At 47.6% G+C, this 18,483-nt stretch overlaps 1 protein-coding gene across 1 annotated transcript in view; it reads right to left on the reverse strand.

Annotated features, from left to right (window-relative positions):
- CAMSAP3 (calmodulin regulated spectrin associated protein family member 3) overlaps positions 1-14,290 on the reverse strand; it is a 75,650-nt gene extending 61,360 nt beyond the window's left edge. Inside the window, exon 1 of the mRNA XM_044279055.1 lies at positions 13,933-14,290. Within this exon, the coding sequence (XP_044134990.1) occupies positions 13,933-14,044 (112 nt within the window). The 5' untranslated portion in view covers positions 14,045-14,290. The remainder of the gene's footprint in view (positions 1-13,932) is intronic.
- Positions 14,291-18,483: the final 4,193 nt, after the last annotated feature.

Here is an 18,483-nt window from a genome sequence, read left to right on the forward strand (position 1 = left end):
AATTCGGCAACATCTGTGGCTATGTAGGGCACGCGGATATCAGAGCTGCTGAGCGAGGCCTCGACGCTGGATAGTTTGTATCTTCTGTGACAATGTCGTGTTTATCATCAGAATGCTGAGAATTCACTTAGATCATTCTCCAATTCCACTGTCTAGTAACCTTCTAGGATATGGCGCTCAGGGCTGATCGTACTCCGGGGACTTCAGCATCACCCTGTATACCCCTAGGACAAAGCTCTTATAGGGGACTCTTCCAATACCGCAGTACAGAGACAGTGGTGTCCGCTCGGTTACTGTACGGCGATATCTGGACAGTACAGCCCTTATTCACCGTCCTGCCACTGTATGCATAAGAACCTACCGCCGGACCATTTCTAAAAAGATCTCTAACCCTCTGCTCATCACAGAAGGTTACCGAGCCTTACATTCCTCATATAAGAGGCACAGGTAAGACTCCAAGTCTACACATTATCCTGCGGTGCACATAACATTTAGGGTTCAAAGCACTAAGGCCCCTTTCACACGAGCGAGTTTTCCGCGCGGGGGCAATGCATGATGTGAACACATAGCGCCTGCACTGAATCCTGACCCATTCATTTCAATGGGTCTGTGTAAAGGAATGGTTTTTTTTTCACGCATCAGTTCTGCGTTGTGTGAAAAACGCAGCATGCTCTATATCGTGCATTTTTCACGCAGCCCTGGCCCCATAGAAGTGAATGGGGCTTTAGTGAAAAACGCATCGCATCCGCAAGCAAGTGCGGATGCAATGCGTTTTTCACTGATGGTTGCTAGGAGATATTTGTAAACCTTACGGGTTTTTTTTTATCACGCGCATGAAAAACGCATAAAAACATATTGCACCTGAAAAAACAGAATTTGTTATTTTTCATTATAACATGGTTATAAATGGAAAATAATAGCAATCTACAGAACACCAGGCCCAAACCAGAATTTCAGTGAAGAAGTCCGGGTTCGGGTACCACATTCAGTTTTTTGTCACGCGCGTGCAAACCACATTGCACTCGCGCGTAAAATATCTGAACAACGGAACGCAATGGCAGTCAAAACTGACTGAAAATTTTCCCTGAACGCACCTGCATCGCATCCGGGCCCTCACCCGCGACGCCCTTGTGAAAGAGGCCCAAGAGTCCTTAATGCTCCACTACCTAATACTCATAGCACTAATGGTCCTCAAATCTCCACCTCCTGATCCTCATAGCAACAAGGGTTCCTAACTCTTCACCTTCTGATCTTCATGGCACTAAGGGCTCCTTACTCTCCACCTGATGATCTTCATAGCATTTAGGGTCTTTAATGCTCCACCACCTGATTATCATATCACTAAGGGTCTCCATTTCTCCACCCTCTGATCCACCTTATGATGTTCACAGCATTAAGGGTCCCCAATTTTCCACCTTCTGATCCTCATAGTACTAAAGGTTCCTAACTCTCCACCTTCTCATCCTTATAGTAATAAGGGTCGCCAATTCTCCATCTTTTGCTCCCTAATGCTCCACCACCTGATCGTCATATCACTAAAGGGTCTCCATTTCTCCACCCTCTGATCCTCATAGCACTAAGGGTTTTTAACTCTCCACCCAATGATCATCATAGCATTAAGGCTTGGTTCACACCTGAGAGTTTTACAGCGCGTTCCTACGCGCTGTAAAACGCTCAACAAGGAGAAACCAATGCTTCCCTATGGGAATGGTTCTCACCTGGGCGTTTTACAGCGCGTACGATCGCGCTGTAAAACGCCCCAAGAAGTACATGAGCTTCTTTGGGGCGTCTTGTCGCGTGTTCCCATACATGGACTTTCGGGAAAGCGCATCAATGGGCGTTCGCTTGTCTCTGTATGCGCGATTGCAAACACCGGTACAATCGTGCATACAGAGCGCTCAGGTGTGAACCCAGCGTAAGGGTCCCCAATTTTCCACCTTCTGATCCTCATAGTACTAAGGATCCCCATTTCTCAACCCTCTGATCCTCATAGCACCAAGAGTTCCTAACTTTCCGCCTGATGATCCTCAGAGCACTAAGGCTATGATTACACAACAAAACGACGTTAAACAAAAACAGTGGCAGATCAGAAGGCTTAGCGGTCTCCGAGACCAGGGTGTTTCGGCAGTGTAAATGCCACCAAACACACAACCTTATATTATCCTTTCCCCATTTATTTAAATTGGGAATGTAGCTAAAATATGCATCAATGACTTGACATGCCACCTTTAAAGCGCTTTTTAAAACAGCTACATAAAATGCACAAGGGCACATATGTACCATTTGAAATTAATAGGAAATTGTTGGTCGTGTTCTTGAAATGCGTTACGCTGAATAAAACAATGTATTTTGAATGACTGAATGTGCGGCATATTTTAGCTGTGTGAACATCGCCAAAGAGTTACCAACTCTCCATCGTCTGATCATCATAGTACTAAGGGTCCCTAATGTTCCATTGTCTGTTCCTCATACACTTACGCCCGATTTACACAGGGTAATTATTGTGCCAATTACCAGAAACTAACGTTGGTATTAGCGCTGGTTCCCAATAATCTCCCCATGACAGGACTATTTTTTTCCGTCATGTATAACAGAACCAAACTGAACCGCTATGTGTCTCCGTATTAGAATAGAGCCAAACGGAACGCATTTTAAAAGGCTTCCGTTTTGCATTTCGTCCTAAAATTCAGTTATATTCCGTTAAAACGGAACCTATAACTGAATTCTATAACACAAATGTGAACCCGCCATAGGTGCTACAGATCACTGGTGAAATCATCATTGATGGAGACCTAAAAACTAAGGTACAGCTACATGGTGACAACAGCTGTTGCAGCCAGGATTGCAGAGTAGCAGAGTAGTAGAAATTAATAGGATCGCCACGCCAGTCACAAGAAATCCCGCGTCTGGCTTGGTGAACACATTAATTCCTATGGGATCACCGCTACTCTGCAATTCTGGCTGTAACAGCTGTCGTGTGACCGGTGTCGCCATGTAGTCGCACCCTAAATCATCGTCTCTGAGCAGCATATTGTGCTATGTAAACAGCAATCTGCTGGCCAGAAACAATGAAGCTGTATGAGGACGAGCAATGGCAGTAGCTATTGCTCGTGACCATACTGTGGAGGGGATTGTTGCATATAAAGGTGGCTCTTTACCTCCACTGATGAGCAGGCAATTATCAGGAAGGAACGGTTTCTACCCGATAATTGCCTTCTCAGTTGGAAGGTGTAAATGCGCCCCTAGCTCTCTACCCTCTGATTCTTATAACGCTATAGGTGCATTTACACTGCGCTAGCTGAGCAGGTAATTATCGGGAAGAAAGTATTCCATCCCGATAAGCGCCTGCTCGTCAGTGAATGTGAAAAGCTGCATTCAGCAGCAATCCTTCACCCCAACCCTCTTCTCCTCAGGATTCATTGTTCTCACAGCACGATCTGCTGACCAAAAAGGAGGATTTAGGTCTCCCCATGAAAGATTATTTCGCCCGATGAACAGGAGTTTTGCTTGTTCATCGGGTGATCTACAGCACCTTTACACGGGCAGGTTATCGGGAATGAGTGTTCGTACTAATGTTCATTCCCGATAATTGCCTCATTTAAATCCGCCATTAAGGTTCCTAACACTAAACCCTCTAATTCTCATAACACTAAGGCTGGAGCGTTCCTTCCCGACAATCGCCTGCTCGTCATTGGAGGAGACTGCTGTTATGACATGCAGCGATCTCCTCCACAGTATGGGGAGAAGCGCTCTCTAATGCCATCGCCTGTCCCCCATACAGAATCACTGTTTGCTGGCAGCAGACTGACTATGATTTTTCTGCCGATGATTTTTCCGCCTGCTTAAAAGTTGCAATTGCCCGATCAACAGGCGAACGGGTAAACAGCGGCACTTTTACACAGGCAGATCATCGCGAACGAGCATTCCTACGAACGCTTCTTATCTGCTGGTGTAATACAGCCTTTAGGGTTCCTTACTCTTCACCCTCAGATCCTCCTAGCACTAAGGGTACTAGCTGCAAGATACCCTGATCTTCCTGGAGAACAAAGAATCAGGCATGCCAAAATCCAATTTTTTTTTTGTTCCCGTCATCTCAGGAAAAATCGTGAGGCTCCAGACACAAAAGAAATTGATGGGTTTGGCCTACATCTTGCTAACGTGTATGGGGGACATAAACCTTGCCTTACCTCATACAATATATCTAAAAAGTCTCTGCTTTTTACTCTGGTCCCACCGTGGCTTTATCTTCGGTGCGTACAATGTGAACATAGACCAATACATACAGTATAACTGGGTACTCTTCCCAATACCCAGACACAAAGCACATGTAACCATCCACTCCTCTTAATACACAGTCTTTTCAAAGGGGTTCCCTCATGCAGACGATCCCTGTCCATATGCCCTCCTCGGGCATATGGATGCCATAGAGAGGAGTCCCCCCCACTTGTGACTCCTCTCTAAAAGCCAGAATATGACGTCGCCCTCGTTCTAGCAGACTCACGCCATTCTTGTATTACATGGATGACTAAAAACCCCATTATAACATCTGATCATACAAAAAAACCACCGGCCATAGAAACGCAACACAAAAGATAAAAAATTCGCCAATCTTGTCTCTGTGTTGCGTCAAAAAAACGTGACCAATTAATGGTGGATAATGGAGGAAAACAGCCGCAATCGTCTGACATTTAGTCATGGAACATAACTCCGGTACACTACACCTGCCCACGTAGCAGTGCCGGGGAGGTGAAAGTCAAAGCAGAAATACTATAGCCATCCAGGAAGATAAACGGTGGGGTGGCAGCCCTCGGCGGGCGCGCAGAGGGTTCAGCTTGCACAGCAGCCACAATCTGCAATGTTTAATTCATGGACACAGAACAAAGAGGAAGAAAAAGAGGGAGAGGCAGAGCATCACGGAGCACACGCTGGGCTTCACAGGAACAGCATGCACATCACAGTGCGTAGTATATGGCAAGTGTACATCATCATCATCATGCTCCTCATCACATACATAGCTATGCAGGCTCTGCCTACACAATACCAGGGGGTGTGCCGCAGTGTACAGTGACGACAGCCTCTATACGTACAATACCTACCGCAGCCCATTATCCATCCCTCCCAGATGCACATGTATATCTCTGGAGCTTACAATCTAATTTCTCGACCGCAGACACACAATTTAACCCAATTAACCTATCAAGACATCGTTAAATGGGGGAAAAAGATGCCAGCACCATGCAGACAGAATCCTGGACAGATCTGCCCTCAGGGCACTGAAGATGCCATGCAATTATAGACAATCCACTATTTCTGTAGATTGCACGCACACCCATTCATTTCTATGGGTCCACAAAAAATGCGTGAGCACATGGATGTGGGATTCTGGTTGTAATTATATATCACAAATATAAAACTGCCCATGTGACCAAATTTTTTGGTAATGAATAGGGTCATGTTGGGGCGATCATGAAAGACCGCTTTCCATATACAACATGGCAGGACTAGATTAATAACATATCGGGATACTTATACCTGATATAACATCTGAGGAGAAGTAGAGTCTTACTGACCCAACCCCATCCATGAGCTCACTATACAGACTTGAATGGAATAAAAATCCTTCCACCGTAGCCCGCAACCAAAGACAGGAGCCGACCCAACCAAAGATGGTCATAAATATTAGTTTAAGGGGTTGTTCAGCATTACAAAAACATGGCTGCTTTCTTCCAAAAACACTTATGAGTGTCTACAGGTTGTGGGTGGTGTTGCAGTGGTCCCCATTCACTTGAACTTAGCTGTGTTGTAATACCAGACACAACATGTGGCCATGTTTGGCCTTTGTGAAGTTGGCGAGGTCTAGATCAGAGAATATCTAGACCCTACCAGGTCCTGGGAAAACACTGAAGATCTGACACTTTCATACAATGTACAGTAGTCAGTGTACAGCTTGTATAACTGTAAATTTGGTGTGCCCTCAAAATAACTTAACACACAGCCATTAATGTCTAAACCGCTGGCAACAAAAGTGAGTACACCCCTAAGTCAAAATGGTCAAATTGTGCCCAAAGAGTCAATATTTTGTGAGGCCACCATTATTTTCTAGCACTGCCTTAACTCTCTTGGGCATAGAGTTCCCTAGACCTTCACAAGTTGCCACTGGAATCCTCTTCCACGACTCCATGATGACATCACAGAGCTGGTTTATGTTAGAGACCTTGAGTTCCTCCACCTTCCATTTGAGGATGTCCCACAGATGCTCAATAGGGTTTAGATCTGGAGACATGCTTGGCTAGCCCAGCACCTTTACCCTCGGTTTCTTTAGCAAGGTACTGGTCGTCTTGGAGGTGTTTGGGGTCGTTATCATGTTGGAATACTGCCCTGTGATTCAGTTTCTGAAGGGAGGGGATCATACTCTACTTCAGTATGTCACAGTACATGTTGGCATTCATGGTTCCCTCAATGTACTGTAGCTCCCTACAACTGGAAGACTTCTGAAGCCCCAAACCAGACACTCCCACCACCATGCTTGACTGTAGGAAAGCCACTTGTTTTTGTACTTCTAACCTGGTTGCCACCACACACGCTTGACACCATCGGAACCAAATACGTTTATCTTGGTCTCATCAGACCACAGGACATGTTCCAGTAATCCATGTCCTTGGTCCGATTGTCTTCAGTGAACTGTTTGTGGGCTTTCTTGTTTATCATCTTTGAAGAGGCTTCATTCTGGGACAACAGCCATGCAGACCAATTTTGATGCAGTGTGCGGTGTATGGTCTGATCACTGACAGGCTGACCCTCCACCCCTTTAACCTCTGTAACAATGCTGGCCGCACTGATACGTCTGTTTTGAAAAGACAACCTTTGTATATGACGCTGAGCACGTGCACTCAACTTCTTTGGTCAACCATGACGAGGCTTGTTCTGAGTGGAACCTGTCTTGTTAAACCGCTGTATGGTCTTGGCCTCCATGCTGCAGCTCAGTTTCAGGGTTTTCTTATCTTCCTATAGCCTAGACCAGGGCTGGCCAACCTGTGGCTCTCCAGCTGTTGTAAAACTACAACTCCCACCATGCTTTGCTGTAGGCAGATACCTGTCGGCAGTCTGGGCATGCTGGGAGTTGTAGTTTTGCAACAGCTGGAGAGCCACAGGTTGGCCATCCCTGGCCTAGACTATCTTTTTGTAGAGCAGGGATCAGCAACCTTCGGCACTCCAGCTGTTGTGAAACTACAATTCCCAGCATGCTCCATTCATTTCTATGTGAGTTCTTAGAAGAGCAGAGCAAGTATGCATGCTGGGAGTTGTAGTTTCACAACTGCTGGAGTGCCGGAGGTTGCCTACCCCTTTGTAGAGCAACAATTCTTTTTTTCAGATCCTCAGAGAGATCTTTGCCATGAGGAGCCATGTTGAACTTCCAGTGACCAGTATGTGAGAGCGTTAATACCAAATATAACACACCTGCTCCCCATTCACACCTGCTCCCCATTCACACCTGAGACCTTGTAAAACTAACAAGTCACATGACACTGGGGAGGTAAAATGGCTAATTGGGCACAATTTGGCCATTTTCACTTGGGGGTGTTCTCACTTTTGTTGCCATTAATGGCGGGGTGTTCAGTTATTTTGAGGACACACCATATTTACACTGTTATACAAGCCGTACACTGACTACTGTACATTGTATCAAAGGGTCAGATCTTCAGTGTTGTCCCAGGAAAAGATAGAATAAAATATTTACTAAATGTGAGGGGTGGACTTACTTTTGTGAGATACTGTAGAAGAACCGTACTGAAGACATACTAGACATTTTAATACATCAATAGACGGTAAATAACTATATAGCGGCTCACTGTATATTGATACCCGGACAACATGGCCGCTCTAGCTTTTAACTGGCTATCCGTCATGCCAATAATAAAGAATTGGAAAAAAGTACTAATGAAGCTGGTACTCACTATCTGATCATAATATTTATTTCACAGGTATATAAGTAGTCCATAAAGGGTTATGAATATCAGTCAATACCATCTGCGGGGCCCTCGATACATCAGACTGCATATTCAAACCAGAAGGTCAATAAATCCCAACCGTGTGGGCCACGTGGATATTATTGACTTCTATTCATAACCCTGTAAGAAGTTCCTATATACTTATATACCTGTGAAATACATATATAGATGTTAAATATTATGAACAGACCGTGTGAGTGCCAGCTTTTATTACTACTTTTTTCAGATGGTAAATAAGTTCAATATATGAAAGGGGTTTCCCAGGATTTTGATATTGATGCATTAGCGATCGCTCGTCCCCATACTGTGGAGGAGATTTCTGCATGCAATAGCAGCGTCCTCCTCCTCTAGCAAGCAGGCGATTGACGGGAGGGAACACTCGTCTGCTCTATCTGCCTGTGTAATAGGGCCCTAAAGCACTGTCTTTTGCAGGGATGACCAACCTGCGGCTCTCCAGCTGTTGTAAAACTACAACTCCCACCATGTCCTGCTGTAGGCAGTCTGGGCATGCTGGGAGTTGAAGTTTTGCAACAGCTGTAGAGCCTCAGGTTGGCCATCCCTGGTCTATTGCTTACTGCATAGCGAGTAAAGGGTGCATTAGTCTGGGCAATTCTTGGCCAGTTCATTGTTAAAGGGGTATTCCCATCTTAGACAATGGGGATATATATCGCTAGGATATGCCCCCATTGTCTGATAGGTACGGGACCCGCACCTACAAGGAGAATGGAGCCAGGGAGAGTTGTGGCTGGAGGACCCCGGGTTTTCTGGGGTTTCTCCACCACCAGGCGCAGCTCCCCGCCTCTCCCATTGAGGTGAATGGGAGCGCACCGCGCATGCGCGGCCACCGCTCCCATTCATTTCTATGGGGCAGACGGAAATAGCCGAGCCAGCGCTCAGCTATTTTCGGCGGCTCCATAGAAATGAATGTAGGGCGGCTGCGCATGCATAGTGCGCCCCCTCCTCAACTTTCTCCGCTCCGCTGGGACCCGCACCTATCAAACAATGCAGTCATATCCTAGCGCTATTCCCCCATTGTCTAAGATGGGATAACCCCTTTAATGAGCGTTCGTTAACGATGATCCAGCAGTCTAAAGCCTCATGCAGATGTCCGTGGAACACGGTCCGTGAGATACCGGACTGGCATTGCAGGAGTGCACGGCGTCATAGCAACCAATGATGCCCTGCGCTCCTGCAATGCCAGTCCGGTATCTCACGGACCGTGTTCCACGGACGTCTGCATGAGGCTTAATACCGCTGCCAATTGCTCGTTCATCGGGCAATTGCAATTTTTAAGCACGCAAAAAAAAAATGACTGTTTGCTGTCTAATCACGATCTGCTGCCGGCAAGTAACTAGTCAGCATGAGGATGAGTGATGGCGTAACGATTGCTACTCCCCATACTGAGGAGGAGATGGTTGCATGTAATAGCAGCGGTCTCCTCTGCTAGCGAGCAAGTGATTGGCAGGAAGGAACACTTCCCTCCCGACAATTGTCTGCAGAATCGGGCTGTCTAAGACAGCCGGCCTCTTGCAACGTATGGCTTTTTGAGTATTTTGCGGTCCGCAAAAAATGAAACCGCTAAAAATACGGATGATGTCCGTGTGCATTCCGTTTTTTGCGGAACAGGACAGCTGGCCCCTGATTGTCCGTTATGCGGACAATAATAGGACATGTTCTATCTTTGAACGGAACAGAAAAACTGAAACATAAGGCATACAGAGTGCCTTCCGTTTTTTTGCGGATCCATTAAAATAATTGGAACGCAAAAAACGTAACGTAAACAGAAGAAGAAAAAAATAACTTTCGTGTGCAAGAGGCCTTAGGGCTCATGCACATGAACTTATTTTCTTTTCGCTTCCGTTCCGTATGCGGCACCATTCACTTCAATGGGTCCGCAAAAAACGGAAGGTACCCTGTGTGCATTCTGTTTCCGTATCTCCGTTCCGCTAAAAAGTAGTGCACGTCCTATTATTGTCCGCAAATCATGGTCCGAGGCCCCATTCAAGTCAATGGGTCCGCAAAAAATATGGAACGCACACGGAACACATCCGTTGCGGATCCATACTGTAGAAATGCTATGCCCAGCCCATCTCGCTCATGTGTTTGGTGATTAATAAGTTACTGTTTCCGATCCACAAATAACGGATCGCATACGGAAACCATACGGATATGTTTTGTGGAATAACGGAACGGAAGAGGACTTAAATCAGAGGGAAAAAAAATAAATCTCAGATACGGAACAACGGATACGAGAAAAACGGACCGCAAAACAACAACGGTCGTGTGCATGAGCCCTTAGGCCACTGCCAGACACCTCTGACAGCGGTTTATCTCACCTGAGAACCATAAATCGGACATGTTGAAATCTAACAGCCCAACCACTCTCCCTTCCCCCCACCACCTGCCATCAGGGGAGATGGGACCACCCCATATATATTAGACTGGTTAGCTGTACCCACCGACAATAAAGGGTGTTTCTGGTACTTGGATACTGATCGGTCTATCCTCGGGATAGGTCATCAATTTCAGATTGGTGGGGTCCAACATCCCCATCCCCCAATGATCAGCTATTTTGGGCAGCCACCAGCACTGGAAACTATATAGTGGATAGAACTGGAGGCAGAAGGTTCCATCCACGGTGTAGTGGCTGTGCTGGGTTCTACAACGGAGCTCCCATAGGCGCCCTCTGCCTAGTTTCTGGTGCCAACTGACTGGTGGAGATATCAGACCTCCACCAATCTGATATCCAGCGGACAGGTCATCAGTATCCAAGTTCTGGAAAAAAACCTACGCGCTGTAAAACGCTCAACAAGGAGAAACCAATGATTCCCTATGGGCATGGTTCTCACCTGGGCGTTTTACAGCGCGTACGATCGCGCTGTAAAACGCCCGACGCCCCAAGAAGTACAGGAGCTTCTTTGGGGCGTCTTGTCGCACGTTCCCATACATAGACTTTCGGGAACGCGCGACAATGGGCGTTCGCTTGTCTCTGTATGCGCGATTGCAAACGCCTGTACAATCGCGCATACAGAGTGCTCCATCGCGAACGCTCAGGTGTGAACCCAGGGTAAAGGGGTTTCCAAATTTTTGGGGATTTTTTTATTCTCAGTGATACGTCCATTTCTGGCTCCCGGGCTGTCCCCAAGTGGTGCGTGATCCAGTGATGTGCTGATTGGGAACACATCACTGCTGAGGCCTGTCATTGGCTGCAGCAGCGCACAAGACCCTGTCCATATGGAAGTTGACAGGCGGGAATTGGAAGTGCAGTGAAGCAAGCCGCCGTGCCAGCGCTGCCTCCTCTTCACCGTTTACCTTCTCGCCGTCGCCTCTGCAGCGGTGAGCAGGTGTAATTACACCTAACCGTCCCATTCATTTCAATGGGACGGATCGTTCCCATAGACTTGTATAGGAATGATCCGTCCCATTGAAATAAATGGGACGGCTTGGGTGTAATTACACCTGATCACCACTGCAGAGGCGACGGCGAGAAGGTAAACTGTGCGGCGGGCGCCTCCTCTTCAAACAGATGATCGGCGGGGGTGTCGGGTGTCGGACCCCAGCCGATCTGATATTGATGACCTCCTCTCCTGAGGATAGGTCATCAATATTAAAAGCCTGGAGAACCCCTTTAATACTAGGAGCTTACTAATGTATTTTTATTGTCCATATCGCATTGGCCTCACTGGTGGCCAGTGCTTTTTCCTATATTGTGCAAGCACGACCACCTCTGCTGAATTGCAGGATGGTCGTAACTATGGAAACGAGCAGTGTATAATGTGATGGAAAAATGAATCCAGCCAGCAAAGGAAGCAATATGGCTAATCAGAATACATTAGTAAGTGCCTTGTTGTAACTTTCTCTACATAACAAATAAATGCCATTTGCTAAAGAGGTCTTTAAGAACACAGTTGGAGATATATATATACATACACACACACACACAGATGTGTGGAGCAGATGTGAATTATGCCTCCTAGTTGGGCTGTTTCACATACATGCACACATGTCAGTACGTGGCACTGCGTCTTTCAGGGAAGGCGTCATATGGGGAACGTTCCAGGGATGGCCGAGTCACCAGTGGCAGGTGACATCACACCTGCTGCGGCCTGCAGGTCAGGCTGGACGTGAGTCACTATGCGAGACCTGTCCCAGGGAGGGGACTACACTGACATATACACATCTAGATGGATTAGATACAGACAGAATGTGACCGTCGGTGCTACTAAATCAACGGCCAAAAAGAAAGCACGCCCTGCTCTCGGCCAATCCTAATACACGAAGGTGTCAAAATTAACCCCTTCATGGTGGACATAAGCAAAACAAAAAAAAATTATATACACACACACACAACAGGGGACCCCATTTACTGTGACACATACCGAGACGCAAACAATAGGAGGGCCCAATGTTAAGACACCCTTCAAAGACAGGGGTGTAAAAGAGGGTGGGTGGATTAAAAACAAAAAATCTTAACATTATTTTAACTATGGCTTCTGCAAACAACCCTGAAGGCGTTTTGTAAGGTAGGAGAGGCCCTCGTAACCCGCTCCCCACCCCTATAAAGAGACGCGGCCCTGTCTATGGTTAGGGTGTGAGAGGCAGGTATATTTATGGGGTCTTCAGCATGATAATACAAAAAACCCTATAAAAACCTAAGGTTTTTTTGTAATTGAGATATAGCTATATACATCAGTGTGTTACTGGTGTGTTCCTCCCATGGGCTACAGCACGCTCCACTATATTTTGTTATATTATATCTTTACACAACAGAGTTGTACTCATATTTATATTCGTTTTATCCATACTACATTCATTCATAGTACTGAATCCTTTCCTTTTATTCATTTTTAGATTTAAACTACGGTATATTTAGTAGGATAACAGTATGACAATTTTTTATATTTTTATTGCTTGGCACCATTTTATAAGTTAAAAACGGTGATGTTTCAGGAACTGTGGCAGCCATCACAATAAAGGCCAATTCCTTTTGAAGCTCATCCGCCTGTACGGGCAGCCGGGCCTAGTGGGTTAACCAGATCCTGCCCTCGTTATTAATGAAACAGCAAGCGGTGATGTATCTGTATGTAAACAGGAGTCTATAGGGTGGGTCTCCGGACCTGAACTTTCCCTCTCTGTAGGGTCAGACACCCAGGGGAATCAGGCGTCATCCTATATCATTTAGGATAACAGGGGTACGGTCTATAGGAATTCAGCTATATTACACCACAACATATAGACCAGCAGGATATCACATGGCGGATGCCCCTGCTATATTGTTATATAGCATATGGGATGCCCCCGCTTCTCACCCCCCTGTCTAGCCTATGGAATTCTTCCCCTGTGTGGTTCATAGCCATATACAATATTATTACATGGCACATATGAGTTATTTACCAGGATGCCCCTGTATGGTTTATAGTCATACAATATTAACTATTATTATATAGCCTATGATCTGTCCACCAGGATGTCCCTGTATGGTTCACAGCCATATACAATATTATTACATGGCATATAGAGTTATTTACCAGGATGCCCCTGTTTCTTGTCCTTCTATGGTTTATAGTCATATATATAATATTATTACATGGCATATGATTTGTTCACCAGGGTGTTCCCGCTTCCTGTATGCTTCATAGTCATATATAATATTATCTATTACACAGGATATCATCGCTTGCCATCCTCGTGCCCACAGACATATATATATAATGGTGTATAGACATTGTATATTATAGGGAAGCCCCCCGGCTCGCCACATAATAATGACTTGGTATGATATGCCCAGGCATGATGCAACATATGGAGATAGAAAGCAGTAGGACCCTGTTTTCCACCCTGACATGACCTTCCACCGCAGCACAGACCTAATGGGGCATTGCCCTACAGCAGGCAGTGCTCCAGGATGCCCCTGCCCTCTTACCTTTGCCATAGCATTTGTGGATGAGCCAGCCGAGGGAGGCAGAGATCCTGGCCTGCTGTACATCATACACATCCAAGGGTTTAATCTCTGGCACCAGAAAGCTCTTTTTCATCCTTGTGCTCCTGTGTTGGTGGCAGGGCTAGTGCAGAAGACCCATCAGGGGAGGGAGGGCATATGAATGGGGAAGAGGCACACAGCACACAAGGGCAATGAGACAGCCTGGATAATCCCACCCCTCTTCTGGGGTAAGTGGGGGTCTTCTGGAGAGCTGTCCTTCAGCACCACATGGAGGGGAGGAGGGATGTGGGGGGCACTGGGCAAAGCTGCATCCAGCACTGGAGATCTCTTCCTTGCAGCTGTCTCAGGTGCACTGGCTGGCTGTCTCTCTCTCTCCTCCCTTCCCCCCCTCTCTCCTGCTATGTGACGTCACTACAGGGCGGAGTCTCCCTGCCTGGCTTACAGGTAATTCAGAATGGACAATGGCGGAAGTCTCAGCAGTTCCCTGTGCTGATAGTAATCCAGTGATTCATCATGGCTGCAGCTAGTCTCACTGCAGGCTGACCATGGCATCTCTGCTGGCACTGCTGGCAGGGCATGGCGTTATTGGAACATTAGGGGCAAACAGAACACAACAGTTACATTGTCTCAGTGATGGTTAACCTCCGGCTGTGGTAAAACTACGACTCCCAAGATGCACACTTGCTTGGCTGTTCTCAGAACTCCATAGAAATGAATGGAGCATGCTGGGAGTGGTAGTTTCACCACAGCTGGAGTGCCAGAGGTTAGCCATCACGGGTAGTGTTGAGCGAACTTGTGCTTTAAGTTCGGCGTCTAAAGTTCGGGTTATCGAAGTATCCCGTTATGGATTCTAAATTCCGTTATGGTCCGTGGTAGCGGAATCCATAACGCGATTCTTCGATAACCCGAACTTTAGACGCTGAACTTAAAACACAAGTTCGCTCAGCACTTATCCCTGGTATAGTCAATACTGTTACATCGTAGCATTACATTGTGGTGAAATATTGTTAGGGTCCATTCACACGCAAGTATTTTGTAAGGCTACTTTCACACTTGCGTTATTCTTTTCCGTCACTGAGTTCCGTCCTAGGGGCTCTATACCGGAAAAGAACTGATCAGTTTTATCCCCATGTATTCTGAAAGGAGAGTAATCCGTTCAGTATGTCTTCAGTTCAGTCCCTTTACGGCATTTGGCTGGAGAAAATACCGCAGCATGCTACGGTTTTATCTCCGTCCAAAATCCCAGAACACGGAAAGCCGGATCCTGCATTTTTTCCCATTAAAATACAATAATGCCAGATGCAAGTGTTTTGGATAAACTGATTCGTTTTTGCGGTCTGCATATGCTCAGACCGCAATTTTAAAAAAATAAAAATAAATGCTGGATCTGTTTTTCCGGATGACATCGGAGAGACGGGTCCGGCATTTCAATGCGTTCAGGATCCTGATCCGTCAGACAAATAGTTAAGACTGCGTGCAGCCTGGAATTGTGGGTGGAGCGACCTCCCCTATTTAAACCCCCTAGTCCAAGCAGGAGGGCGCCCGTTTCTTTGCCTAGCATCACCTGCGCCTGACGTCACTTCCGGTCGCATCTTCAGACGTGTCTTCAGTCCTCATCTCGGTTCGTGCAGCCAGCCGCATCGCCTCCCGCGAGTTTCACCGCTCTGCGGCCGGGCAGACGCGCCTGCCACGGGCACCTCGTGTTCCCCCGATTCACAGCCTGGCCGGAAGCTCCACGCTGGCTCCCGGCCCCACGACTGCTACCGGAGCATGCATCACCCAGACGCCTCCCCCCTCCAGCTTCCGGGCCCTTCGGCGCATGCGCCGCAAGTTGGTGCGGCTCGGGAGAGAGGGGGGCAGGCGGGGGCGGCGCCGCAGGTATGAATGATGGGGCTGTGGTCCTAGGCGCTATCCGGCGACACCTTGCAGACGCCTGCAAACAAACTAAGTACCTTGAGTGCAAGATTAGCTCAAAATGCATGTTTTTTGCCCATTTACCCAGGTCTAATTCCCGGAGTCGCGCGGGTTTTACGTGTTCCCTGGGTCGCTCGGGTCCATGCATTTCCCTGGGTCGCTCGGGTCCATGCATTTCCCTGGGTCGCTCGGGTCCATGCATTTCCCTGGGTCGCTCGGGTCCATGCATTTCCCTGGGTCGCTCGGGTCCATGCATTTCCCTGGGTCGCTCGGGTCCATGCATTTCCCTGGGTCGCTCGGGTCCATGCATTTCCCTGGGTCGCTCGGGTCCATGCATTTCCCTGGGTCGCTCGGGTCCATGCATTTCCCTGGGTCGCTCGGGTCCATGCATTTCCCTGGGTCGCTCGGGTTTATGTTTCCAGAATCGCCCGGGTTCATGTTTTCTGGGTCGCTCGGGTTATGTGTGTGCCCAAGTCGCTCAGGTTTAGGTATTTCCTGAATCGATCAGGTTTAGGTATTTCCCTGAATCGATCAGGTTTTGTATTTTCCTGTCTTTCAGGTTGCCGGTATCTCCAGGTGGTATGTTTTCCTGATTCACCCAGGTTACGTATTTTCCGGAATCACTCAGGTTTTGTTTCCTGTCTTCAGGTTGGTGGTATTTCCAGGTTGTGTGTTTTTCTTGATTCACTCAGGTTACATATTCCCTGAATCGCTCAGGTCTTTTTCCCACAGGTGGTTCGCATTTGCCTGAATCGCTCAGGTCTTTTGTCCCACAGGTTGTACGCAGTTGCCTGAATCGCTCAGGATCCGATATATTTGCCTGGAACGCTCAGGGTTTTCCAGCAGTATCCAGTGGCTTTCATAGTCCATTGCCACACACACCGCCACCTGTCATTTAACACCATCAAGCTGTATTGGCCGGCATTCAACACCATTGGATGCTCGGCGACCCCTTTGCCAAATCCATTTTCGTATCAGGCCATCAAAGCCACCCTCAGGGTTAGCGCGGCGGTCCAGGTGCGTAGACAACCAGTGTCAGGCGAGCTTTCCGCAGATTGGCAGGTAGCCCTAGACGGTCTCCCTTTTGGGCACTCAGCAAGCATCATCACCAAAGCAGCCATGTACCTAGGGTTCTATGGGCTCTTAGACCCAGGGAGTTCACCAGCGGCACGGTCAACCGAGCGACCCTGCTTAGGCGACATCTCGCCTGGCATTCGGTCCACTTCATACGGTCCATCCCAGCCACCGAGTCCAATCAGGCTGGTTCTCCCACCGAGGTAGAGTTCTTCCCTACGGCCAACTGTTGGTGTCCCATCAAGGCGCTCCAAAAGCTTCTGGCCTCACTCCAGTCTCCCGCGTTAGACGACCCGTTGCTCCCAATTAACGGTAAGCCCCCCTTCTTCGGCCCAGTTTGTCTCCAATGTCCGCACCCTGACGGCAGGGTTGGGGTTCAACCCTAACACAGTATCCGGGCACTCCTCTCGCGTAGGGGCCGCTTCCGCGGCATCCAGTCATCAGGTACCGGCACACGTCACCCGCAAGGGGGGTCGTTAGCGGTCGTCCTGCTACGCAAGGTACATTCACAATCCGCGAGTTGAGATTGTCAGAGCCTTTCGTTCTTTGGGCTTTATGGGTTCCATGATGCTCCAATAAATACATTGCACCCTACTCCAGGCCGGTTCTCTTTGCCCACTTATCTAGGCCTTACCTCGTCGCTGGCACCGGGCACACTCCAGCCAGTTGGTTCAGGGCAGTACATAGGCATGCCTACTCTGTTCCTCGATTAGCTCCTACCACAAATAGTTAAGGCTGCGTGCAGCCTGGAATTGTGGGTGGAGCGACCTCCCCTATTTAAACCCCCTAGTCCAAGCAGGAGGGCGCCCGTTTCTTTGCCCCTCCCTCCCATCCCCTTTTTCATTCACTCCTCCTGGGTGGCCCACTTATCTAGGCCTTACCTCGTCGCTGGCACCGGGCACACTCCAGCCAGTTGGTTCAGGGCAGTACATAGGCATGCCTACTCTGTTCCTCGATTAGCTCCTACCACAAATGAAATAAGCCACTCACCACGTCAAGGTCGCCTTAATCCAGTATAGAGGCAGGGCAGAGTGCTGGTTGCAGAGTGCGATTGCATTTTGTGTTTTTGCGTTTGTATCTGTATTTCGGCCATAGCAATCTGCACCTGCTAGGGGTTGTGCGGGCTGAATCCCCCATATTTTTTCCGTCTGACAAATGCCATCAGTTTTCATACGTTTTTAAAGATCCGGCAGACAGTTCTGGCGACGGAATCCTCTGCCGCAAGTGTGAAAGTACACTAATCCACATCCGTTCTGCAAATTTTCAGAACGGAATGTGGACCATTCATTTCAATGGCCCCGCAAAAAAATGCAGAGAGCACTCGCTACAAAAAACTGAACGAAAATATGTAAAAGAAAAAAAATACTGATGTGTGAATGAACCCGTACATTGTATCATTACATCATAGGCAATATCGTTACATTGTGAGGAATATTGGTATAGGCAGTATGGATCACGTATATTCAGCTGCTCCTTCCTAGGTCTCTTTCAGACAACTGATTAAGGCACTTTATGCATCCGTTCCTTGCATTGGGGAACGCAATT

This window comes from Bufo gargarizans, chromosome 2 (genome assembly GCF_014858855.1).
Source record: "Bufo gargarizans isolate SCDJY-AF-19 chromosome 2, ASM1485885v1, whole genome shotgun sequence".
NCBI classification, from domain to species: Eukaryota; Metazoa; Chordata; class Amphibia; order Anura; family Bufonidae; genus Bufo; species Bufo gargarizans.